Source organism: Amblyomma americanum, chromosome 8 (assembly GCF_052857255.1).
Source record: "Amblyomma americanum isolate KBUSLIRL-KWMA chromosome 8, ASM5285725v1, whole genome shotgun sequence".
Lineage (NCBI taxonomy): Eukaryota > Metazoa > Arthropoda > Arachnida > Ixodida > Ixodidae > Amblyomma > Amblyomma americanum.
This window is the reverse complement of record NC_135504.1, coordinates 36135011-36162168: the sequence shown is the minus strand read 5'-3', so window position 1 is coordinate 36162168 and position 27158 is coordinate 36135011. Positions and strand designations below refer to the sequence as shown.

The following is a 27158-nucleotide window of genomic DNA, read 5'->3' as shown; positions in this document are numbered from 1 at the left end:
TTTTCTTGTTCAAAAATGCTTTGGTCCAGAAATGTTGGGTATGATAGACTGCATGGCTCTTGCCGGCTACTCTCAAAAACGAACACGCCTATATAGGAGTAAAAAAGGGAGTAACCACTCGTCTATTGCACTCGCGCCAGAGGACAGCTTATTCTTTTTTTACTCGTTTCTGTTTAGAATGTACGTTCGCGTTGTCCAGCAGCAAATGGCCCTATTTGTTGCTGAGAAAACTGCGCGTCACAATTTCTTCGCCCCTCGATTAGAATAGGCTCCGTGATCAGCTTGCTGAAGTGAATGGTGGTCAACCAATCCACTCAGATCCGCGCTCAAAAAACTGTAATAGCGCACATGGTTTACTTGCGAAATTTGCCTATTGTGGCGACACCTGCATTCAATTTTTTGTCCTTTTCTAGCTTAAGAAAGCCCCGTTTTAAGTGAAACTGCCTTCATAGTCGTAGTAATGCCCTGATTTATCGGATATATGTATATATATAGGCCATTTTGGGACTGCGTTAGCGACATTAGAGCTTCCGGCTTGGTGTCTTGGCGGGGAAACGGAGATGCGAATTTGCGTGACGACGAAGAGCGTTATGTACAAAAGGTTACATCTTGCTGCATCATGGAGAGGTGCAGCGCAAAGGAAACAAGGACGACATAGACACAAAGGAAACATGACGAGCCCAGGTCGTGCCCGTCTTCTGATTTGGACTTCTTTAGCCGCCAAGAGCGAAGAACTGATAGCAATCGCATGATCGCTAAAGCGCTGTTCGAAAGCAGTGCGATGAGAGAAGCTCCTCCTTTCCCTCTAGCTAAACTGGAGAAGTGTTACCGCACACCGCATTTCTCTCCCTAATAATTTTTAGAGAGCAGCTTTTAAGCGCCCGCTCGTGGGTTTAGCTCCGCGAATTGTGTATTTTTTTAGGAATAGAAATGGCGCAGTCACTTCCTCATCGGAGGATGAAAGAGAGGGAACGCGGAGCACAGCGTAGGATGAAAGTACGGTGATAGCGAAGAGAGCGCGGGGTAAAAAGCGGAGAATTGTACGGTACGCTAACAGATGGCGCCACACTAGCGCGCGCAGTCGTCCGTTCCCCGATGACGTCATCGGAAACGTTTGCGCTGAGCACGTCACGAGAAGGGCAAGGTGTTGCTGCCGCTCGCTCAGAGATGGAGCCTGAGTGGTCGTGCCGTGTTCCGACTGCAAATACCCAGAGAATTGCGCACAAAGTTGGCATTACCGAGTGTTGTAATCGTCTTCCAATTTTTCTCCCGTCTCGCGTACAATGCAGCCTACTAGCGCCATCCAGCAGCGGGTGGCGAATCAAGCATCGCGGGCGACCGCTTTGCGCCGTTTCCTGCTCCCGTACGCATACACGGCAATGGTGAAGGCATCGCAGGGCGGCGGAATGTTGGCGCGGCCCACCTACTTCGAGTAAGGACACTCTGCTACGCCAAAATATGGGGACACTTCGCACTTGTCTTTTGTGTATTCTACATACACCGAGTTCTTGGGATTGCGTAGTGGAGGGAAAAATGAAAATGTTTAGAGCGTGCGACTCTTGGCGGAGACGTGTTTTCAGCGTTCGTAAAGAAATGAATTCGGCAAAGAAAAGACGTAGTCACTGTGTCACTCACGGTGGACATATCAACCACGCTGCAGCGAAATTAATTAGCCTCCGGGAAGGAGGCAGTGACGAGTGTAGAGGATAAGCAGCAAATTTTCTTAAGAAATGAGAGGCTCAGTAACAGTCACTTTCGGTGGGCACCTCCCATACAAAAACGGCCTGTGAGCGTCAGTGGAAAAAGCTGCTGAAAAACTGTGTATGATGCAATAACCTCATACAGGCTTCATCATACAAACGTTATACGATTTGTATGATATTGTATTACATTTGTATGACAACTGTGTTATCTTGAAAAAATGAACGGCATTTGTATGGTAATTGTACGAAATTTGTGACAAACTGTATGAGGTTATTGCATCATACAACTTTTCTCAGTAGGGTATGTCCGTATGTGGCCTTTTATGAGCGTTTACACAAACCCAAAGCGGTGCTTATTACCAGCTATTGAAAAAGCTATGACACTAGAGGTATAGCTTTGGAACCGTACAACTGTTTTTAGCTGTCTGTAAGAAAGTATATACGCCTGAAACTACCGCTTATCTACAGCCGGCCAAAGGAATTATATGTATGGGCTTAAACACGCCGTCAAAACAAACATTGTTTTTAAGAAAATTTACGGTGTAGTAACTGTCTCCTTTATCGGTAGGCAACTGAATCGCATCTTGATAGAATAGAGGAAGTTGGGAGAGAAATAAAAGACAAAGAATTAACGCAGTAGGCTTCCTATTAGTTAAGGCCTCCTTGGAATTCATAACGTGCGCTGAGATCGACAGCCGACGGTTGGTCTTTGCTCTTTGCCTACATTTAAATGCGACCTCCAAGGCCTGGATTTGATGCGGCGTCCTCCGGCTCTGCAGTTCAATGTTCCAACTACTGATCTACCGCCGCATGTTCAGCGTTCACGTAATTTCAGTCTTGACGTCACTGTTAGCACTGGCGTTCGAAACTCAGCCGCATAGCTTTTGGGCTACTTTGCGCCTAGGACGCCTACTCTAACCTGAACACTCAAAAACAGCATTACAAAAGTAGCCCCAGGAACGAGTGCTTGAATGAGCACTGTGGTCATTCGTTCTCATTTGTTCACTACACCCAGGCGTAATGTGTCGCCTCTTTATTTGAAAAATACAGTTTATTTCAACCATAGTTAGCCACACTATGATTCAAACCAATTTCTCTTGTCTTCTGCCAGATTTCCAGGAGACCCGTACACGCACCAATACCCAAGCCAGTTCATGTTCGGGCTTGACCTTCTTGTGGCTCCTCAACTTGACAAGGTGCGTTTTGAAGGGACAGCGGAGCACTTTTGTGAAAATGGAGCTTGCAGCGGCACCCTACAGTTTTAACGCGACAGCGTTAAAGGCCCCGTTATGCAGAGAATCGGGCGTCGGCGTTAGCGAGAAATCAGGGGCGTACGGCTCTGGTAGGCGGTCCCCAGAGAGCAACCTAGTAGCCAGGTGGGCCGCCTAGGTCACGTGACATTGTGGCGCCATCACAACCTGCCCACCGAAAAGTGAGCAAACTGCCCACCAATTGCAGGTGGCAGTTAAATTAATGATTGGCCGGTCGGGAAGAGCAGCCCAGGCCGCACTGCCATCGCCGAGCACTGCAGCATCGTTTAAATGCTGCACCGATGCGCCAGGAGGGGTATGAGGATTCCCAGGGATCAACGAATGTAGAGAGTGACCCACTGCATATATGGGAATTAACCCATTACGCTATCGCGTCATACTCTTCAGGCGGAGCTTAAGTGTCTCCTCTAGTTTTTGCTGTGACTCATTAAGCTTTGAAATTGGCAGTTCTGTGAGAAATATGCCCTAAATGAAGGGTATAACCAATCTGCTGTTTTAGAAGAAAATTATTAAGTATAACCAGGGCCCATCTTCCGCTGCACAGGACGACAGGGCGTGTTTGGCTCTGTAGATTTCGCTCCATTGCCAAGGAAAGTTGTCGTAGCTTGTAGGCATATCGCAGAAGACGATGCTGGGAGCGGGAGAGAAAAGCGCGCCAAAGGGGATGCACGATGTAGGCTGCGTCATAACTTTATTGCGCACGGCGCTGATTGGCCGGACGGGCGATCGTTTAAACGCCGACTGAGGCCAGGAGGTAAAGTGCTGCTACAAGCACGGAGATGAAGAGAAAGATGGTATCATGCGAACGCCACGTGTATGGGGGCACTGTGGCCTCGTTCCACGTAGAATTACTGTGTGGTACCCATAGTTGCACGTAGGTTCGCCATTTTGCTCCCCCTAGCATCCATATTATGAGGGAAAGCCGCAACTCTTGCATGCAGTAGGCGGTATACTTGGTGCTCAGGTTAGAGCGAGTGAAAGCTCAATTCACTTGATTCTGGCAACCAAAGTTGCTTTATTCTAGGCCGATTACTGTTGCATTGAATTAGACAACTTGCTAGTAATGCGTCGGCTGCGCCAAGGCTTATCTCAATGAGTTACGAACAAAATGCTCGCCATGTGATGGATGGCTGGCGCCATCTATTGTAAACGCCACATATCACGAACGTCTTCTTTTTAACAATCGGCGAACACTTGTGATGAAATTGCGCGTTATTGAGAAGAAAACATTGTTTTCAGTGAACACGCGCACTCGGAAAAAATAAAATGTCGCAAAGCAAAAAAACAGTAGGCGTACGAATGGGCGGCCAGCAATGGTCTATAGTGCTAAACGAATCAAAGTAGTTGGCTTCCCCGCAATGCATGGATGATTTTCAATTGTGTGGTCGTGTTTCGCCAATAGAGGCGCGAGCGGCGCAGGGAAGACAAACGCGCAACTCTAGGTACTTATACAGTACCTGTAGTTGCGCACCAATGGTGAAGCTGGGTTTGGTTTTCGCTTACGGTTTTATTTATTTTTTTTTTATTTGGAACATACTGCTAGCCTCTTTCGAGGCTGTTGCAGGAATGGGAACAGGTTTGTTTTCTTTTTAGGTACGTCACAAAAGAAAAAATCATAAAGAAGGTTCATACAACTGATATAACATTGTAAAATGAATAATCATGGGAGACAGCTTCAAAATACATCACGCAATATTAAGCAACACAAAAGCACGTGCAATGCTTCACTAAAAGTTAAAATAAACCATTATGACAGGTTACTAAGAAAACTGCTCAAAGATTCAGAATTCACAACATTTCCAGGTAACATATTCCATTCCCTGATCGCTTGCGGAAAAAATGAATAACGAAAGGTGTCAGTATTAAACTTATACTCCGTTAAGTTATGCGGCATGCCGCAACATTTCCAGGTAACGTATTCCATTCCCTGATCGCTTGCGGAAAAAATGAATAACGAAAGGTGTCAGTATTAACTTATACTGTGTTAAGTTACGCGGCATGCCGCAACATTTCCAGGTAACATATTCCATTCCCTGATCGCTTGCGGAAAAAATGAATAACGAAAGGTGTCAGTATTAAACTTATACTCTGTTAAGTTACGCGGCATGCCGCAACATTTCCAGGTAACATATTCCATTCCCTGATCGCTTGCGGAAAAAATGAATAACCAAAGGTGTCAGTATTAAACTTATACTATGTTAAGTTACGTGACATGCCACAACATTTCCAGGTAACATATTCCATTCCCTGATCGCTTGCGGAAAAAATGAATAACCAAAGGTGTCAGTATTAAACTTATACTCTGTTAAGTTACGCGGCATGCCGCAACATTTCCAGGTAACATATTCCATTTCCTGATCGCTTGCAGAAAAAATGAATAACGAAAGGTGTCAGTATTAAACTTATACTCTGTTAAGTTACGCGGCATGCCGCAACATTTCCAGGTAACATATTCCATTTCCTGATCGCTTGCGGAAAAAATGAATAACGAAAGGTGTCAGTATTAAACTTATACTCTGTTAAGTTACGCGGCATGCCGCAACATTTCCAGGTAACATATTCCATTCCCTGATCGCTTGCGGAAAAAATGAATAACGAAAGGTGTCTGTATTAAACTTATACTCTGTTAAGTTACGCGGCATGCCGCAAACACTTTCTGTTTTTGCTATTCCCTAACCATTTTATTAACCTCTTCGAGCTTCTGACAATGCAGGGAGCACATCTGGTGGAGGTTTACTTCCCCTCCGGGCGCTGGTACGACTGGTACAACAGCCACCGCATCGACAGCACAGGCCAAGCGATGTTCGTACCATCCCCCAACGCCACTGCCGCCATGTTCACACGCGGTGGTACCATCATCCCCGGAAGAGCGCTAAACCGGTACGGCCACCTTGGCGCCTCCTCCGGTCAAGGACTGCAGTGTTACGAGATGGTATACACTTGGTGACATCCCGTAACAACTGTAGCCCATCCAACGTAAAACAAAGAGCAAAGTTTTAGGGTGAGCTTGAGTGCACTAGTCAATGTTTCAAATAGAGCCTTTGTCTACATCTGGGTAGACAACACCTTGTGTGGAAACGTTGGCTAGCAGATTGCGGCTACTCCTCGACTCTTGCTCACTTTGATTTCTGCTGCCATCTTTGTGCCCACTTGCTACCGCGCAGTGCCTGCAATATTTCTACTCCTCAGCGGACTACGCAACCCACAAATAGCTATTTGGCTTGATTGGTTCATTCTTATAGTGAACATGGTGCAACCGAGGAATAGGACACAGAAAAGAAACATGAAAAGATATTTCACGATTAAACAACTATCCCAAACCAAGGTGTCAGCTGAGCCTATTTCTTTTACGTTTTAACCTTTCTTATTTCAAGGGCACTGTTCCTATGGTACCATGTGTTTCTATACGTTAAAATTTTGTCTCTTGCTACACCATGCTCTCCTTAACTGTTCAACGCAAAGTAGTTTGAGCAACCATTTAAGACAAAGGGATGGCATAAATAAATCAGGGATGAGGTATCATAAATCAGGGATATAAAGGGATAATAAATAAATCCGAAGACCTGGAGAGCATAGTATCAGCGTACAAACCGCACATAATAATTGTAACAGAAACTTGGTTAAACTCTAGCATTCGCGACGACGAGATTACACCGCCAGGTTACAGTATGTTTCGAAAAAACAGGAATTCCCGAAGGGGTGGTGTGGCAATTATATTTCAAGAAGCGCTAAATGTAACACGTCTACCTGACATACCTGCGATTGAATGTGTTATCGCGAAAGTACATCTAAAAGAATTAAACTTCATCGTAGGCGGATTCTACAGGCCCCCAAATAGTGATAGTACGTTTTTTGATGAACTAAACGAATTTCTATGTTCTACCAAAAGTCTTTCTTCAAACATGTTACTTGGCGGCGACTTCAATATTCCTTCTATTTGCTGGGACGGCCCATTTCCCGATCCCCTGTCTGGGGCAGCTGAACCACTTGTTGACCTAATAATTTTGCACGGCTTAACACAACTGGTAAAGCAACCAACCCGCATCTTGAACGACACTTCTTCGATATTAGATCTTTTCCTGGTCAGCAGTAGCCTACTTCAGCGTGATCCAAAAATACTTGTTACTGAGGGCATATCTGACTTCAAAATGATATGCTTAAGCTTGGAACTCAAATATGTGACAAAAAACAAAAAGGAAGAACGTTTGGTGCCCATCTTTTTCCGTGCTAGTGACGTCGACATATTAGATGCCTTAGATAGTTCATTCTCCAACTTTGTCCTTCTTGCTGAATCAACTGAATGCTGCGTGGACGACCTGCGGTGCTTTTTCAAAGAACTTGTTCTGAGGTGCATCAAGCGCTTCATTCCCGTGCGGCTGAAGAGAACGCAACAAATGAATCCCTGGAAAACAAAAGAAATTGTACGCCTGGGAAGAAAAGCCGAAAAAATTAGAAAGCAGCATCGCAGGTGCCCTTCGGCAACTAATGCAGATAAGCTTTGCGCATTACGTTTGTAGTTGAAAGACAGTATCAGTAAAGCCAAAAAACACTTCTACACTGTTTCTATGCAGAATTTTCTCCTTTCTTCCCCGGCAAAGTTTTGGCGCCACTTCTCTTCAAAAAAGGAGCCCTTGCCCAGCTTTTGCATAAATAATGAAACAGTGACCGATAAAGCATTGATAGCAGTGTCATTTAATGAGTTCTTTTGCCCTGTGTTTACAAAGGACGATGGTATAAGACCAAGTTTCCACCTACCCGCTAATTGTCCTCCTATCGATAATGTCTGCATATCAGAAGAAGGCGTTCTGTCATTATTGCTTAACTTAGATACTAAAAAATCCCCGGGAATTGATGGCATACCAAACGCCTTCCTTGTAAGGTATGCCGGATGGTGTTCAAAATACTTGTGTTTACTATTTAGCAAATCCTTGTCGCGAGCAGAGTTACCAAATGATTGGAAATATGCCAAGATTACACCAATACCCAAAACAGGAGACCGCTCAATAATGACTTCATACAGGCCCATCTCAATACTCTGCACATGCGCTAAAACATTCGAGCATATTATCTTCAAGCATATTATGACATTTGTCGAAATTAATAACATCATAGATTATAGGCAGCACGGGTTCCGTAAAGGGCTATCGACTACAACGCAGCTAGTCTTAATTCTTCACGACATCGCAGCAGTTCTAGATAGGCAAGGCCAAGTTGACATGATTTTCTTAGATTTCGAAAAGGCATTTGACCGCGTGTGTCACCAAAAGTTGCTTCTAAAATTAAAACCGATATTAAAAATTACTCACTGCTACAATGGATAGAGGCATATCTTTCATCAAGGAAACAAAGCGTGTTCATTGATGGAATGTGTTCAAGGCCGGCACTTGTTCGTTCCGGCATCCCACAGGGATCTGTTCTCGGCCCGTTATTTTTTCTTTTCTTTATTAACGACATGGTAACGAATATACCGGTGAAAATCAGGTTGTTTGCAGACGACTGTATCCTTTATAATGAAATTAACAGCCCAAGTGACCAGGCCGTATTAAATTCTTCACTTACCGCTATCGAAACATGGTGCTTGACATGGCAAATGAAGATAAATACAAAGAAAACAGTAGCAATGACAGTCACAAAAAACGGCAACCATTACCCTTTAAATACTGCATCAATGGACAGGTTCTCTCTTCTGTACTAAGTTCCAAATACTTAGGTGTAATTCTGACATCCGACGTCAGATGGAATGAACACGTAACCTACATCACAAAAAAGTCCATGAAGAAACTGAGATATCTGAGGAGATGTTTGCGACAGTCAACACAAGAAATAAAACTTCTAGCGTATAAAACCAACATTAGACCAATCCTTGAATATTGCTGTATTGTGTGGGATCCATGGACCCAGCAAAATATCAATAAGTTGGAGAGCATCCAAAGAAAATCGGGAAGATTTATATTCAGTTCCTATAGCTGGCGCACTTCACCAAGCATACTTGTTAAACAGGCTGGCTTAGACCCACTACGAATCAGACGCTATCGGGAAAGGTTGAAGATCATGTATTTACTGTACCATGACAAACTAGGAGTAGAAAAGAATAAGTACATTGAACCAGTCACTAGACGCCCAACGCGATCGCATCACTCAAAAAAAATTAAAGGAATATTCTAGTAAAACCAATGGTTTCAAAAATTCATATTTCCCACGATCGATCCGAGATTGGAACTTGCTGTCTCCAAACACAGTGGCAAGTCGATCGGCCGAGTCATTCTGCAGCGCGCTAAAGAAAAACATAGGTATGTAAATCTTTTATTGGAAACAGATGAAGTATAACCTGTTTTATTTATTTGCTGTGATTTTCCCTACCACAGCATTCATGTGCCTGCATTTTTTTTTACTTTGTTATGCGAAAACTGTGCTAAAATTGCTTTGCAGTGCTTTTTATGCTGTGTTATGTTTGTTTCTATCTTATTTCCCACTCCTGCCTAAGGCCTCAAATAAGGCTGGCAGTATCTTCGAAATAAATAAATAAATAAATAAATAAATAAATAAATAAATAAATAATTTAAGACAAAGGGATGGCAGCTATAGGGTTAGAGCAAAATTAAGCTGAAGATATGTTAATAGGAGGAGGTCGACTGGAGTAACTTTTGTAGTGAGCTGAGGATACAACTATTATCGGTAACCAAAACTTTCTGCAAACCATAAAGTAGGAAACGTAGCTTGGGTCTGTGAAGAAGACAGGCCAGGTCAAGTCAAGTGAGGTGGAGAAGACATGATATTGTTAAACTTGCTTGAATAATGGGACTGCCGAGGGCGTACCACCCGGGTAATTAAAGTAAAGAAGCATTTGTTATGCAGTGAATTTAATCTGTTAGACGGTGATGACGCTGTTTATGATTCTTAAAGAAGAGGACGATGGTGGGGCCAGCTGCAAGATACAGCAATCAATACTCTGCAGGAAAGAGTAGCGATGCATACCCAACCAGCACGCTAGCATGGCGAAATACTATCGCTTTCCAGCAGAAAATGTATTCCGCTGAGATTTTTTGAAGGGTCAGTGCATGAAGTTTACCTAGGTGCTTTTTAATGACTATGACATTAGTGCGAAATCGCGACGTACACAACACAAGACAACTTAAGCGTCGTGCTGTCTGCACAGTTCTTTGCGTCCCGTTTTTTATGCTAATTTTGTAGTGTTTGAACGGCATAGTGTGGATAGCATCGAGCACAGGAGGGAATGAAAAATAATCCTTCACACAGCACTCAACACTGTCCTCACTGTAAACTACTAATTTAACGAGGTTATGTATGACGTATGCAGTAAACTTTTCAGGTCTTTGCTCAGAACATCTGGCAACAAAATTGGCACAAACATAGCCGGTGAAAACACCGGCACTAGTTTAGGCATCGCGCCTGCTAAGTATGAAAACGCGTATTATTATATGCGATAAAGATCACTAAACCGAACTCTCCCTGTAGAAAAACGCGAAAAGATAGAACCGAACCTTAGTTATCAATAGACTGCTTCTCCTTTGTTTTTTACATGTTGATTGGTTTGGTTTTATGGTATTTTAACGTCCAAAAGCGACTCAGGCTATGAGAGACGCCGTAGTGAAGGGCTCCGGGAATTTCGATCACCTGGGGTTCTTTAACGTGCACTGGCATCGCACAGTACACGGGCCTCTAGAATTTCGCCTTCATTAAAATTCGACCGCCGCGGCGTTTTTACATGTTGATTTCTGCTATTTTCTTGTACCGTGCCGAGTTTCAGAGTGCAACTTTAAATCATTGCAGTCCTGTCATTGTTGCCTAGGTGGGCAATCAATCAATCAATTGATTGATTGATTGATTGATTGATTGATTGATTGATTGATTGATTGATTGATTGATTGATTGATTGACTTCCACACTTTGCAGTTCGACCAGCAGCATTCACATCATAGTGTCTCCGGACAGCTCCGACTACGCCTACGGCGAACTGATCAGTGACGACGGGGTGATGACAGGTGAGTTGCCGAGAGAAAACCTAAAGAACTTACCTTGGAGATCACCCTTGTGAGTAACGTCACCAGACGGGAGCATTTACATTGGCTCGAGGGAAGTGACATCACCGTACCGGAAGTGATTTAACTTCCGCTAAACATATCAAAGCCGCTGTTTGCATCCCATTGCCAATGAGAGGATTTGCGGGCGCGGCATAGTTACGACAGGCACAATTTAGGAACGTTGCCCCTACCTACAACTGTGTCTGTCGTAACTATGCAGTGCCTGCACATGATCTCGTTGGCATCGCAAACAGCAGCTTCGCATATCCTTCCATAGGTACATAACAACGAGCTAACCCAAACAAAACTGTACCTGGAACTCAAAATGGAATAAGGTGTTCGTGGGAGACTTATTCGATTCCGTTTCCGCTAAGCGCACATAGTGATATGCTAAAAGCTAACAGCCGAATATTTTATTTTTTTTTTGCTGTGGTTGTATGGTTTAAGGGGGTTTAACGTCCTGAAGCGACTAAGGCTATGGGGACGCCGTAGTGGAGGTCTCCGAAAATTTCGACCACCCGGGGTTCCATAACGTGCACTGACATCGCATAGCACACGGGCCTCTAGAATTTCGCCTCCATCGAAATTCAGGCGAAATGCTAGATGTCCGTCTGCTGTGTCATGTGATCATGCCCCCTCTCTTCACTTAGTGAAGCGAAACCGACTGACTGATGTGCTGTACGTTCTTAACAATGTCATCGGCAGCTTGCGGCTGTAAACCTCGCTGAACTTTTACTAGGCTTAGACTAGGCCGACTCTCTCGGGGTCTCAAGCTCCTAGGGATAATAGGGTTCTAATTATCCAAGGGTGTCCCTTGGCTGGCTACTACTCACTTGGTTGGTGTGGAGATGATCTGCATGCAGTGTTCACTCTCCATTTTTAGCATTTCACAATTTTTTCTTTAGTTTTGCTTCTGTGCCCAACATAACGCTGTGCTTCTGCTACTATTCCTCTTGCATGCAGGCACTTTCGTCTCTGGTAGCTACTCCCTCATCCACTTCTCCTACATGAAGGTAAGCTCAACGAATATACTGACGCCGAAGTGAAATTTTTATTGTTAAATCACTACTTTACGAGGTCTAACCAGCTCACCTATTTTGTGTGAAGCTTGACCCTGACGGTGACCTTGGCTTATGCAGAAACTAGAGCAGGTGTCGAAACAGCGGCGGCACGAAGAGATCAGCTTAGCTGGCCACTGCAAGAGAGCACTATATGCTATCTCCGCAGCCGATCGCGCCTCGTGTTAAACTGCAACACACACTCGCGCTATGCACTGCCCATCCTCGTCCTCATCAACTTCCATCTGCGGAGCGAAGACATCAGATCAGCTTAACCTCGACCAGAGCTTGAACCTGAGTCTAATATCGTAGCCAGACGTGCCGACGATCCAGCATGGCAAAACCATGAGCCAATCAGGTTAAACACATGCTTTTGCACGTCTACTCGATTGATGTAAGTTAAGACCCTACCACTTATTTTTTTTTTATGACATCGAGAGTATCGTGCGAACGCAGAGCTTTCTTTGTCTGTTGCTGCTCACTGAGTTGATTCAACTCTTAGCACACTACAAAAAATATATAAAAATGGAGCTAGCGCACGCTAGCACTTGTTTTGCTTCTACGTCTGCACAGCGTTTCATTTAACACTGTGGCGTTGTTAATGCTCATACTATGTTCCTCCCTGCGCTACGCGGTACCATGTGCCCAAATTCGATAACTGTAGTCCTGAAGAGGGCTTTATAACCTGCCACAGCACCTTTTTGAAGCCTGAAAAGTAGGGTCGAATTGAGTCCCAAGTACGATATGACCACCCGCGATCGGCCGAATTGACGCATAAATCTGTCGCATTCTAATAGTACAATGGTTTTCATTGAGGCGTCGAGAAACTATTCCTCATTTTATTTTATATCCAGCATTCTTAAATAAAAATTTTGAATAATAAAAAATTGTAAGGTACTGTTATGGAAGTAGTCAAGGTAATGGTCCATTCTTCCGATACGTACTAAAATCTTTCTTTTAAATTGTTTCCATCGATCGCATCAACAGTTAAGACTGTCATAGAAAACCAGCGGGGAAATCTTTTTACGATGGCAAAAACGTGAATAGGAAAAAAATCCAAGCCTGCCAGCCGGAGATATGCGGATAAATTGACTGTTTTACTAAAATCTTGCAAAATATGAAAAAAAATTGCGCTCGTAAACGCTCCCTTCAAAATGCCTTTTGTCCAGGAATGTTAGTTATATAAGTGCCGAACTTTCAAGAGTACATTTAGGAGATTTGCCACTGTAAACACCTGGAATTGGCATTTGGTTCAGTCTGAGATCGAGCCCTGTCGATGGCCCTAATTACAAATTAATATAGTGAATGCTGGATAGATGGCGCACAACACTTTCTAGCAGTCTCTCGAAACAATCCTACTGTGACATATCAGCGTACGTCTCTGACATGTCTTTGCGCCAGTCCTGCCTTTGCTATGCTTTTTTTTGCAAGTAATTTGCGTTTGATATTTTTGTACACTAATACATACAAGCTACTCAATAAACGTCACTTTCAGCTGATCCCACAGACATAATTTGTTTCATTTGTTGGAACATCAATGTTGACAATTCGTTTCTATCTCAGAGTATTTTTCTTCGGCAATTTTATTCCATTCAGGATCACAACCACTTCATTTTTTTTTCCTTCTGTTGTGCATTGCGCAAATCAAGGAATTTACGCTCGCTCGCTTCTCATGCTCCAAGGAAAAATTTATTGTAGTCTTGTGTGTTTATAATCCTATTCTGTGAAAACAGAATTCAAAAGTTCTTTTTCTGTTTTGCTGTTCTATACCTGTCTAGTTTAGATTCAGTGCTATAAATTTGTTTCTTCACGTAGTCTGTTAGCAAAATTCACACCTGCCTGTTCTTTTCTTTATCGGCTCCATAGACCTGAGACCCGTGTTATTCTAGAACATTACTCTATCTTCTGCTCTGCTGAGATTTTGTAGCGATAGCTTCATTACAGTAGCATTTCGAGCCTTCACCGTGGCGGCGCCGCCACGCTGTCACGTGGTTGGTCACGTGGTGCGGAGCAGCTGCTGGCGGCTCGGCGCCGTGGCTGATAATGTGGTTCGTCACGTGACCAAGTTCCACTCGGCCAGCTGTAGCTATCGCGTCACTCCAGGTTTAACCACAGCTAAACAACCGCCAATTTTTTTTATTCTCTCCGTTACCCGCAACCCTGTTCTCCAGCGCGGTGGGCCTGGCTGCCTAAGACTAGCTGACGGACAAGTTCTCTTTGGTAACCCTGGCGCAGGATATACTCGGCGCCTATAATGCAGCGCCGCAGTAAAGTTCTATTTCATTCCCGCTTTGTATGTTCTGACTCTGTTCTGTAATTACCGGACATAATACTAGCGTTTCGCTACTTTTCCTAAAAGTTGCACGTAGTCTTGGTCAAAAGTCTTAAGGACAGAGCGCTCGGCTGCAGCGAAATGAATGTTCCTAGAATGCTCCGTGTAGCGGATCATTCAAAGTGCAAGTCGAGCAGGAAGCTTCTCTATCGCAAGAAGGAACCTTCTACTAGCATTTCAAGGTAATTCGGTTTTTGTAGCGATAGCTACATTACGGTAACATTTCGAGCCTTCAGCGTGGCGGCGCCGCCACCCTGTGGCTGTGCCGCCACGCTGTCACGTGGTTGGTCACGTGGTGCGGATCAGCTGCCGGCAGTGCGGCGCCGTGGGTGATCACGTGGTTCGTCACGTGGTTGGTCACGTGACCGAGTTCCACTCGGCCAGCTGTACCTATCGCGTCACTCCTGGTTTAACCAGAGCTAAACCACCGCCAATTTTTGAGCAGTGCCGTAATGGCTCTGTTATGCGGCTAAATCGAAAGGCCTTTGGTCTTAAGACTATTGATCAAGACTACATTTTTGAGCGATACAACGAGTAAAAAGAAACATGGAACGTTTTTGGAGCGCATCATCCCACAGTCCACAGCGGCCAACTCCTGAAAGAGAAACTGTCACTGATCTTCGCAGGGCATCCTCACGGGCCACTGCTCGGTCTGCAAGTGGGCAGCCACACTCCGGGCGGCCACAGTGTTCGGCATCACCGGTCCCGCCCCATCGCGCGTTTTACTCAACGATAGGCCGCTCAAGTTCGCCTTCGCCCACAAGGTGCCTGGGCTAACCTTACGTAGCTCCTCTTAACCTGCTACAGCCTGACTTAAAGTGGATTAGCGGATCCTAACGTGGTGTAACATAATCTAGGCTTACCTAACCTAAGCTTAAATAACCTGACCTCACCTACCCCATTGCAACGTAACATAGTGTACTGAAACCTAATCACATTAGATAGCCCAGGCTAACCTGGCCAAACCTATAGCCTAACCGTACTTAGCTAGGCCGGACTTAACCTAACCTAAAGAAACCTTACGAAACACGACCTGGTCCCAGTCTTCCCTAACCTGACCTACCCTAACCTAACCCACTCTGCATTTTTTCGCAACTTGTCTGCAACGCTCACTTTCAACAATTACAAGTCTGTAGCGATAACAAGTTGAAAATTTTAGGACTTATTGTGCATTTTGACATGTGTCAAGCTTAAGGATGATTAAAAAATTTTATAAGCAAGAAATGCAACTCCTAAATGTTCACGGTGCTTAAGCTGAGTGAGCTTATACGATTCGCACGTAAGCCTAGGTTATTGGCTTTCTCTTAATACGTTGTTTGAAATTTTGTTTTGTAGTTCTTGCTCATGCCTATCAGTAGGTTGCCGGTTCCAAGATGAATTGAGTACTCTTCTATTCTAATACTCTCCCACAAGCTTTGGCACGGCACTCACCCTAAATAAACTAAATAATACCACCCCGAATAGCCGCGCAGACCCGAGAGGCTAACGACAACCATTCACCGTGCTTGCTTGATAAAAGGTTGTACAGCCGATTCTATATCCTTACAAAGCAGCTGCGGTATACGCCATATTAAATTTTCACTGTTGTGTCCGTTTCTATGTTGCAGACGCTTTACATTTTCGACATTGGCCACAAGCTGCGCAAGCCATTTGCTATTACCCTGGCGAGGCATGGGTAATAAAACAGTGTACGCGGCCACCGCCTCGAAATGTCTTCTGTAGGAAGTTTTGTTGTAAGGAGCCAGTATAATAAACTTTATGTTTAGAAAGCGAACCGGAAATCTTACAAGCGGATGTAGCTGTAACGTGGCCGCTTAACGCTAGCAACGTATGCAACGCACAATCAGAAGGCGTAACACAACACTGCGACATGTTATGTATGTTTTATCACTGCGACATGTTATGTATGTTTTATATTTGTACAAAACGTGTTGTTTCAAGGTTGAATTATTTTTGTTGTTCTAGCAACAGCTTTGAAAACTAAGCCTGTTAAAAAGATAAATGAAATGCCAAACTTAAGAGGGGTCGAAATGAAACAAAAGCCTCCACAGGCCTCTCGCCTCAAAACATGGGACATTAGAAGCCTATGTCAGAAGCACGCAAACAAAACATAGTAAAAAAACACCTTTGCTTCTAAGCAGTTTGTCCGAGCTGGTAAGCAGGTAAGAAAAATGCATGTATAGCTCAGCTCCCGATGAAAACTCACAAAAACAGTTCCCTGTTCCATGTTTAGTCTGTCCCAAGCTGCCTGAAACCACCCCCTGTAGGGTCCATACTTGATAAGTGTATTTGAATCACGTGACAACTGAGAACACGTATTCAAAAACGCCCATTTCACCTAAAACTAAAGAAAGGGCTCCAAGTTAAACTCTACAATATCGAGGACTTTGGCCAAGTATGACGTCTCCTACGCACCATTATCAGCCTAAATACGCCCACTGCAGGTCAAAGGTCTGTTCCGTATCTCTCCATTTAAACGGGTTCGTAAACTTCATAATCTCGTCCACCCACGCAACTTTCTGCCGGCCCCTATACAGTATAAATGTCTTCTGATAACTTAATCGGCTTTTGGCACAATGAAAAATCTGTGACTTTTTTATTCACTTGACGAAGGGCTTCATAAAGCGGAGGATATTACAGCAGCCAACACATCTTTTAATGAACACTTATTCGTGTGCCGTTTCTCGCTTCTTTAAGTACACCAAGAGAAGTTTATTAATCGAACACCGGTTTTTGGAATCTGTCGCTCAACTCCGGTGAATGCGACAACGTTGCTACAATCCGGTGCTGTTTCTCGTACCAGGCGCGAGAGCAGTCTGCAGGTTCTTCAGCTGAAACCGGAGCACACTGGTCTCGTTCAGAGGCAGCGCCAGATTGGAGATCACGGTCTGGGCAGAAGAAACAGCACTGGAGTGAGAGGGAAAACTATAACGTTGACAGCACCGGGGGTCTGTTCAGTAAGCGGGTCGAGGCTGTATTTCTGGGCGTTATGTAGTGGCTGCCAACATCATGGCTAATGTGTGCCTCCTCCATGAGCGGCCTTTAACAGCTCATAACAGCTCAGTGTCTGGCGAGAATGCTGTATGTGGCTACAACGCAGAACCCTGTCGATAAAGGCAGACTTCAGGATGTAGTACGTGCCCCTAAAACGTTTGAACAGGATTCCCTATTGAAAAATGTGTTCAGGTTTGAACAGGAGACAAATAGGATTATGGCACATTTCGTTTAACATTACAGGATGAAGCTTCCAAAGCGATTCAGCCTTTGAGTGACTCCTTAGTGGAGGGCTCCATATAACTACCATTACCCGTGGTTAATTGCCATGCACTTACATCACACAGTGCATGCAAGTTGTGGGTTCGAACCCGCCCACTACGGTAGCTCTTCGATGGAGGAAAATGTGAAAATTCCGTGTACTCTGCATTGTTAGTGCACGCTAAGAACCCCAGGTGGTCGAAATTATCCGGAGCCCTCCACTACGGTGTCCGTCATAGACTGAGCCGCTTTGGGACGTCCATCCTATAAAGCCAAACCAAATGTGCCATAATCCTATTTGCTGACCCGTTCAAACCTATATACATTTTTCAGTAGGGTTGTAGTTCTCTATTCCAACAGTTGGGATTCCTCTTCTGCACTGCATAGGCGGAGCGGTGGTACACGGCTACGCTAGGGCCACATCATGCTACTCTAGGGCCACATCACGCTAGGGCCACAATCGATTTTCATTTTGTTCGGACGGCGAATGACGATTGTTCAAGCCAAGGTGGTTCTCAGAGTGGTCATGAACCGTCGCGCACCTGGTTTCCGTGCGTTGTAAAATGAAGAGGAACGCCGTCCAGAGTGGTCAGTTCTGGACCCGAGCGCAGGCCGACGAAGCGCAGCTCTCGAACGACACCGCACGCGAAGCCGGTGTGACGGGGCACCACAACCAGGGTGTCCTGCAGTTGGGGAAATAAATTAAGCAGTTGCATAAATTCTCACTTTTAAGCGTGCAGGATTGGCAAGGTGGCTTGCCCTCGGAATAGAAGATTGTTTGACGTTTCATGCTTGGCTTCACGCGTCATGACGTGAAAGGTCTAGTCGGCCTAAAAAAGCCAAAGGAGTAAGGAATGACATCCTGTTTAAAACATTTATCTAGCTCTTTTCTGCATACTTTTTTCGAAGTTCTTTATAGCGCTACAAAACACAAGGACACAGGAAGAAGTACACAGGACGGCCGCTGGTCCTGTGTACTTCTTCCTGTGTCCTTGTGTTTTGTAGCGCTATAAAGAACTTCGAAAAAAAAATATGCTTCACCAACTAGCCCCACAACGTGTTTTGTTAAGTGAATTTTCTGCATACCACCGTCAAACATCCTGGCGAGACCATATAAGTATACAGAGACTTGCATATTTAGCAGCCAGACTGCAAAAAATTCTTCTAGCAAAACTGCCTACCCATTAGGGCGCAAACATTGCACACAAAGCAGCATGATATGGTCTACGTTCTTTGAGAATTATTTTAACATCGGCGTTTGCCCCAATTCTCCATAGTCATTCAGCAACTGCGGTCGACTATGATTTCAGCTTCAGAAGGGGCCACCCTAGTAGCTCAGCCAAAAGGCTACGCCACCTACCAGACGAAAGATCAACCAGGGCTCCGGTTCGTTCGATGGGCGATTTTCTCGCTCATCCTTTAGAGATGTCGTTTTGTCTGTTCGTTGAATTTGAAGTCACAAGGAGGAGGTATTGCTGTTCTTGCTTAAAAATAGCGCGAAACGGTGACATATATTTAAAGTAACCGCGAAACTCACCCAGCCGCCAAGTCGGGCAGTGACCGCAGCGGTGGCCATGTGGTTGAGCATCTGCCTCGCATGCGGGAGGTGCGGGGTTCGACCCCAGTTCCTCCGGGTACCCAACGGTGATGCAATGGGCTTTAGCTTTCACCTGGTCTGATGGTCGGCTTATTTAGGGTGAAATACTCGGGAAATGGGTATTTGACCCCACCTTGAGAAGACGAAAATACCTTGTGCCATGGCGGTCTTTGGCCATAGATGCCCTGGAGCCATAAAAATTATAATCATCATCAAGTCAGGCCGTAAGTACTTTCTCCGTACGGCAGTATGCGCTGCCTGTTTTATAAGCGACTTAGTTTTCTTCTCTAACACTGTGCTCGCAGCTAACAGCAGATCATCAGCTAAGCGCAGATAATTAATAAACCACATTAGTTGTGGACAATCCAGGCAAGTGCCGATGATAAGTACTACTTAAAAAGCGTGGGCCATAATAATCTGGTTTGTGTGCGATATTTTTCTTGAATAGGCGCAGTAGTTGGCGCACAGGGGCGTTTTGAAGTCTGGTCACCAAATGGCGAAGTCTGTTTTAAATAGCTCTTTACACATCATGTATTAGAGTACAAGCTTTAAAGAATGGTAGCGTATGCGAAAAAAATACCGGATATGGGAAATAAAGCATACGTCATTATTTCGCGCAGCTGGTTTGAGGCTGAAAACAAAAATTTCAAGCTATATCTTCATCGACAGTAAATGCAAATATGAAATGAAGATGGTTTATGGTTCATGGGTGTTTAACGTCCCAAAGCTACTCAGGCTATGAGCGACGCCGTAGTGGAGGGCTCCGAAATTATTTTGACCACCTGGGGTTCTTTAACGTGCACTGACTTTTTCGGCGGGCTTATTAAAGCGGCAAAATTCACAAAGCACCCTGGCAATAAGACTCTTAGGGCTAAAGCAAGTTGCTCATTCTGGTGTCCGCAGAGTGCAGTCTTGATGTTGGCTTTCTGGCACGAGTATTATAATTCATCGAACCTCAACAAAACCCTATAAACGACAAAAACAGGCATTAGCGGCATGGCACGAGAGATCTCCGTGTAGCTTGAAAACGATCAGGGCTGACGCGGTCCGACACAATAGCTTCCCAATGTGTGAAGGCCGAGTTAAGCATATTGTTTCTTATAAATTAAGCCAATCTAAATGCCGTAGTGTCTAACGGCAACATTTTTTGAATGCGCAGTTATTTAATAATCAGATAAGGCGCTTCGCCAAGTTTCTCACTACGCCTTGCAAGCTAGCGGGTTTCCCATGGAGCTGGGTAATTAAACACGCCGCCACCTGGCGGCTTTTTAGAAAAGTATCCCCCTGAGAAGGACGCCTCCTTTTCAACTGCCTACTTTTGTTGCACATTTGAGTACTGATGCGACAGCGAAGACTGCACAGAGTACGCGTAAAAAGTATCAGTATCGAAAGGCCATCCACAGTATATCGAAATAAGCAGCTCACCTTGTGGAAGATGACGTCGGCGAGCCCATAGGCTCCATTCTCGTAGGAGCCTGGGCCAAATCGGAAACAGACGCACAGAAGCACCTGGTTATAAGTACATTCTACTACGATTTGTTATAAATAAAGCATTAGTCAATATGCGCGAGGCCGTGGCTATTGACGTTTAGCCAGACATTTTCAGCACCTCTGAAGCTTCAAAGGCCTGTCAGTATGAGGACAAGGCTTCTCCCCACCATCCAAGGATTGGGAGCTTAGCGGCTCCCAAAATATTGATATGTAAAAGGCTATGCACGGAGTAATACACCACACTCCTCTTTGCGCCTTTATACACCTCACTACTAACACCCACATTTGAAGTATCACCAATGCACAAAAATTTGAGGGACGCTAAAGCTCCAGCCATAATGGGTTTGGTGCGATTGCGTTAACGCGTCCCGCCCGTGGCTCCTCTTGCCCACACAAGCATGGACACTTTTTCTATATTATGTGAAAGACACAACTAACATATAAATCTCCGCTTTAATGAATTCGTAGGCGCATGCCCAGATGGCTCAGGGCTAGCGTGTCTAACTCGCAGCCCAAGGGTCAGGGGTTCCATTTCCCTTTAACCAACGTAATTTTCTTTCAATTACAATTAATTTACTTTATATACTAACATGTTTTAATGATATTTGAAGCATGTTATGGCCGTCTCATTACCAGTTTTCTGTTGTTTCAATCACTTTTCACCCCGCAGCCCCGCGTGTTACGTCATGACCTTTTCGACCAATGCGGCTTTTGCGCACACACAGGCGAAGACGCCAACTACGCCGTATTCTGTGCTGAACGGGACCTTTAACGCTATTGCGTAAAATTGCATGCACTGCGCATTTGTCTTCCAGAACTCAGAACCAGGGCCTTTCTCCAAGGGAGATTTGCGTTAAGGGGTTACACAATTAAATGCTAGTTACAGCCTTACCAAGATTTGGAATCGGAAGAAATAGAGCTGGGAAACAGAGGCACCCCGCAAGGATCGGTACTCTCCCCACTCCTCTTCAATCTGGCAATGAGGGGTCTCCCAGCTAAACTTGGGAGAATAAAAAACCTAAATTTCAGCATGTATGCTGACGACATAAACGTCTGGATAAACAAAGGTAGCGACGCAGAAATAGAGAACAAGCTGCAAACGGCTGCTGATACAGTGGTAGAGTACGTAGCAGCTAGGGGGCTTGACTGCTCACCAGAAAAATCAGAACTCTTAATGTACAACCCCAAATCATTAAGGCTGAAAAAAGACAGCAATCTCAACATCATGGTCGGAAACAAACCAGTACCCAAAGTAGACAAAATAAGAATATTAGGTCTTTTCATTCAAAGTAACGGATACAACGACGAAACCATAAAGAAATTGGAAGGCTACGCCGCACAGATGACTGGGATATTCAGAAGAATAGCCTCAAGGGAAGAGGGCTAAAGGAAAGGAGCCTAGTTAAGCTGGTACAAGCGTACGTCATCAGCCGACTCAGCTACGCTACACCATATCTAAACATCCGGGCCTCAGAAAGAGATAAATTGGACTCAGTAATCAGGAGATGCTACAAATGAGCACTCAGAATACCCATAAGCACCTCCACCGAAAGACTCCTAGCAATGGGAATCCATAATACATGGAAAGAAGTAGCCGAAGCAGTAAGGACCGCCCAGCAGGAAAGACTCAGCCAAACATACACAGGCAGGGCCATTCTAAGCATGGTGGGACTGCAGACGGACAGAGGCATGCAAAAGAAACAGGATATTCCAAGAAAAATCGGGGAACAGCTGAGGATTGACCCGCTTCCCAAGAACATGCATTCCACCTTCAATAAGGAAAGGAGGGAAAAAAGAGCTGAAGCACTAGTCAAACGCTTCAGCGAAGTAAACAGCGAGACAGTGGCATACACAGATGCGGCGAGCGACAAACTGGGAGCAGCAGTAGCCTCGGTAGTAGATGGCCAAGGTAAAGCAATCTCGGCAGCAACAATACGCAGCCGCAATCCAGAGGTAGCGGAAGAAGTAGCAATAGCGCTTGCTTGCGTAGGCACCAAGGCAAGTTACATAATAAGCGACAGCAAAACAGCCATCTACAATTACGGAAGGGGCAGAGTAGCACCAGAAGCGGTGCGAATACTAGTTGGAAGGAAAATTGATAGAAAAATTAGGCTCATATGGGCACCAGCTCACACGTCAGTTCCAGGCAACGAGGCGGCGCACCTCTTAGCCCGAGATCTCTACCTCCGGGCAAGAGCAGAGCCGCCCGATTGCAAGGAGCTTGACGAGAGACTACTGACATACACGGAGATAATAGAAAACTACAGATTACAGCGAAGAACTGTCCCTCCACCGGACAAAGCAAATGAAGGAGCTTCAAGTACATCCTGATGCTCATTTAAATGTTGTCAGTATTGTCTTTTAGGGCTGTAGCACACATTCTAGCCACTAAGATTATTTCTCAAATAGTGAGCCTGCGTGGTTGGCTTTCCAGCAAAAAAACCACTAAATAGTGCTGACAGAAACATGCGTTTACAGTGGTGGAGTGTAGGCGCATTTCTTTTTTATTCGAGTTGCGTGGAGAAAACGCCCAGGATTTTTTTTATTGTTGTTGTTGTTGTTGTTGTTCGGAGGCAAAACTTCGACCCGTAACAATCACGTTTTGAGTTTCTGGCCTGCCAACATGCTTTCTTGCCGTCAAAGTCACCAGGCAATACGCCAAAAGTGATGCTACAGTGATAAGTACCACAACAGCCCTTTATCATAATGCATGACATGTCGTATTAATGCTTGGAATTAAATCCACGGAATGCGCTGCAGCGGTCAGTGGCCAAAAAAGCTAAGAACAATGTGTAAGGCTTAAGAGCACCCTCGTCCTCTTACCTAGCGAGACTCCATCGTCGCAGTAGACGCTGCCCTTAGCCTGCAGATTATCATCCAACACCACCCTTAGGGAATAGTCCATGCCCTGGCCAGGCCTGTAGGCGACATAAATAAAATTCCACATTGGTCATGCGCTTGCGTACGTGCAATACATCTACGCAGCTGTGCTTATTGATAAGAACGCCTATAATTAAATGTAATGCCGACAATACTCCAAACACTTTATTGTCACCTCTCAAACACATGCTTACAATGTATCCCTGTAACCTTCACTGCGGGCCTTCAAATTAGCTAATGACGAATATTATTGCAATATAATTGCAATGTGTAATAGTTGAATTGTTCAGTGCCAAACTGTTTTAATAAAAGACAACTTAGCAACCAACTTTCGCAAACCAGCTACAGCAAAACAGACGGCTGTAATAAGCCCACACATTTAGAAACGCTGCAAGACACTGATCATCCTTATGAAAACAAAACACACAGCAGACCTGTACATGAACTGAGTTGCTAAAATAAGACTGGACGCCACTAACTTATTAGCACTTTTTTTTCTTTTAAGCCGTGATGATTCCTTGAGGCACACGAGGCATGCATTATATGAATGGGAAATGGTTTGTGGCACAAATTCCAGAAGGGTACGATGATGAGGGCCTTATGTCCAATAAGCATTGAAAACTGTACTGTTTTAGCAAAGGAATCGTTGCTGCCAGGTGCCGGATTCGTGTTGGTGTCAGTACCGTTACGCGATTACCGGCAGCACTGCACCGACTACTTCATCAAATGTTACCAGCTGATTCGGGCTTGCAGTGTGAGCCATCTTCTGACCTCTTCACTGCCTCAGATCGGCAGAAGGAATTAGTAATGTTAAGAAATTAGACGGAATAGTAACTAGTGATTACTAACGCATACGAAACGTCAACGGACCGGCGGTTCGGTACTGTTTCTCGTGGACTTGACCCGCATGCAACGGGCATGCTGTCAAACGCGGGGTTCCATGCAAAAATTGTCCCCACATGGGGACAGAAAACTGCAGGGCCCGTCAGCTCTTCGGAATGTGGCGTAATAAAAAAATGTGGTAAGGCTTTAACGGACTTGAACCGAATAGACGCGCAAAAGCATGTGTTTACCCTGTTTGTTTCGGTGTTTTGCTTTTTTCGATCGTCGGCACGACTGGCGACGGTAGCCAGGGCTTAACTCAGGTTAAGCTCAGGTTAAGCTCTGACCGAGATTAAGTCGATCTGATCTGTCCGCGCAGCAGATTGGAGTAGATGGAAACGACGATGTGCAATGCACAGGGCGAGAGTGCGTTGCAGTTTAACACGAGACGGGATCGGCTGCGGTGATAACACAGTGCCCTCGTGCAGTGGCCAGCGATGCTGGTTGGTTCGCGTCGCCGCGGGTTCGAAACCGTAGCCACGGCAATTTTTTTTATATTTCTGCATGGGCTGCTGCTAAGACAGGTTTGGACAATTTCAGCGTCAAGGTCACCCTCAGATTGGCTACAGCTACTGCTGGCACGACGCTCTTTAGAATTTACCCAAGCTTCCTCCGATTGGCTGCAGCTCGCACGACACCCCACCGAACTCGAGCTTACCCAATTACACCGAGGCTTCCCACAAGATTTTTAGTCGGGGCCGTCTGAAGAGTTATTGCGTATTAAAATTCACAGGGACGCCTAATTAACTTGCGTTAGCATTAGAAGGTTTCCATACCTTTACCGGAATTGACATCAGATCCTTTCTAACGATGTCATTTCCCTCCAGCCAAATGGAATTATCCGTTCTGGCGACGTAACTTCAATCAGGCCGATGGGAATTGTTCGGTCTGGTGACGTCACCTCCCTTCAAAACCAATAGGCTAATTTTGTGACCGACGAAACTAGTTTTTCCCTCGGAGGAACTGACCCGCCGCGGTGGCTCAGTGGTTAGGGCGCTCGGCTACTGATCCGGAGTTCCCGGGTTCGAACTCGACCGCGGCGGCTGCGCTTTTATGGAGGAAAAACGCGAAGGCGCCCGTGTGCTGTGCGATGTCAGTGCACGTTAAAGATCCCCAGGTGGTCGAAATTATTCCGGAGCCCTCCGCTACGGCACCTCTTGATTCGTTTCTTCTTTCACTCCCTCCTTCATCCCTTCCCTTAGGGCGTGGTTCAGGTGTCCAACAATATGAGACAGATACTGCGCCATTTCCTTTCCCCAAAAACCTATTATTAATATTATTATTATTATTATTATTATTAATATTATTATTATTATTATTATTATTATTATTATTATTATTATTATTATTATTATTATTATTATTATTATTATTATTATTATTATTATTATTATTAGGAATTGAATACTATCGCATTAAAATGAAAACTTTCAGACGAACATTTAAATTATTCCGCTAAGTACGTAAAGTTCACAAAACCCCACCGAGAGGGCATCAAAGGTCAACTGGGGGCTGCTCACGATATGGCGAAAGGTGGCGGGGCAGACGTGACCAGGACGTGTCCTCCGCGAAGCAATAGGAGCACTCGATGAGATCCGTGGTACAGGTGCCAGTATTCACCGTAGAGGGAAGACCGCACGAGGGCGCCGTTGTAGAAGTTGTACCACGTGCCCTCGGGGAGATAGGCGCGCCGTAGGCGCGACTTCTGCGTTAACTGCAGCGAGAAAGCACGCACCATCCATTAGCAAACGCACTGAATGAGTGCGCGCAAAAAAACAACAAAAACAACAGGGCACTCTGGCAGCTTGCCAGATGTCTAGACCACGGAGGAAGACTATAAGGAGTGGAAACGCCCCCGTCTGCGGCGAACAGAAAAGGTCACAAGCCCGCGGCGCCACTTAAAGCCCTTTGATAATTATCAAGGGGCTTTAGCGCCACTATCCTGCTGGCGGCGCCTGGCGGCTTGGAATGAAACTACTTATATACAACGTCACGGCGTGCCCGCTGAAGCAAACACCCGAGTCGTCTGCTTGTCTGCTTTAAGCGCGCGCCGGAGCCGCCTGCCCGGGCACTACATTTTTTTATTTTTTTCCTACTGCTTCTACGAGGCGCCGCAAGGCGCCGCCACTGCATGCGCCCCCGTCGGCGCGTACAATTGTGATTTTACCTGGTCGCCTGCGCTAGTTCGCGCAGACGGGAGTTTCACCTCCTGTATAGTCTTGCTCCGTGGTGTAGACCACAGGTCATGCGCACAGCCTCACGGTAAGTCTCGGCAGCGCCACAGTAATTTCCCGGATGGAATTCCAAGTTGAAAAAAGCGACACAAATCTGATTATAGTGATAACGGTGAGCCCCGCCGCGGTGGCTCAGTGGTTAGGGCGCTCGACTACTGATCCGGAGTTCCCGGGTTCGAACCCGACCGCGGCGGCTGCGTTTTTATGGAGGAAAAACGCTAAGGCGCCCGTGTGCTGTGCGATGTCAGTGCACGTTAAAGATCCCCAGGTGGTCGAAATTATGCCGGAGCCCTCCACTACGGCACCTATTTCTCTTTCTTCTTTCACTCCCTCCTTCATCCCTTCCCTTACGGCGTGGTTCAGGTGTCCAACGATATATGAGACAGATACTGCGCCATTTCCTTTCCCCCAAA

General features: G+C 45.3%; 2 protein-coding genes across 2 annotated transcripts in view; one reads left to right on the top strand and one right to left on the bottom strand.

Moving 5' to 3' along the window:
- Positions 1-16092, top strand: part of LOC144101348 (lysosomal alpha-glucosidase-like) — a 29267-nt gene extending 13175 nt beyond the window's left edge. Inside the window, exons 9-15 of the mRNA XM_077634457.1 lie at positions 1290-1432; positions 2815-2899; positions 5688-5854; positions 10889-10977; positions 11980-12029; positions 15033-15170; positions 16014-16092. Of these exons, the coding sequence (XP_077490583.1) occupies positions 1290-1432; positions 2815-2899; positions 5688-5854; positions 10889-10977; positions 11980-12029; positions 15033-15170; positions 16014-16085 (744 nt within the window). The 3' untranslated portion in view covers positions 16086-16092. The remainder of the gene's footprint in view (positions 1-1289; positions 1433-2814; positions 2900-5687; positions 5855-10888; positions 10978-11979; positions 12030-15032; positions 15171-16013) is intronic.
- Positions 16093-17036: 944 nt separating this feature from the next.
- The window catches only part of LOC144102306 (lysosomal alpha-glucosidase-like), a 43232-nt gene continuing 33110 nt past the window's right edge, over positions 17037-27158 (bottom strand). The window contains exons 17-21 of the mRNA XM_077635610.1: positions 26032-26225; positions 23573-23667; positions 20684-20733; positions 18204-18344; positions 17037-17294 (exon numbers count right to left, since the gene is read on the bottom strand). Of these exons, the coding sequence (XP_077491736.1) occupies positions 17181-17294; positions 18204-18344; positions 20684-20733; positions 23573-23667; positions 26032-26225 (594 nt within the window). The 3' untranslated portion in view covers positions 17037-17180. The remainder of the gene's footprint in view (positions 17295-18203; positions 18345-20683; positions 20734-23572; positions 23668-26031; positions 26226-27158) is intronic.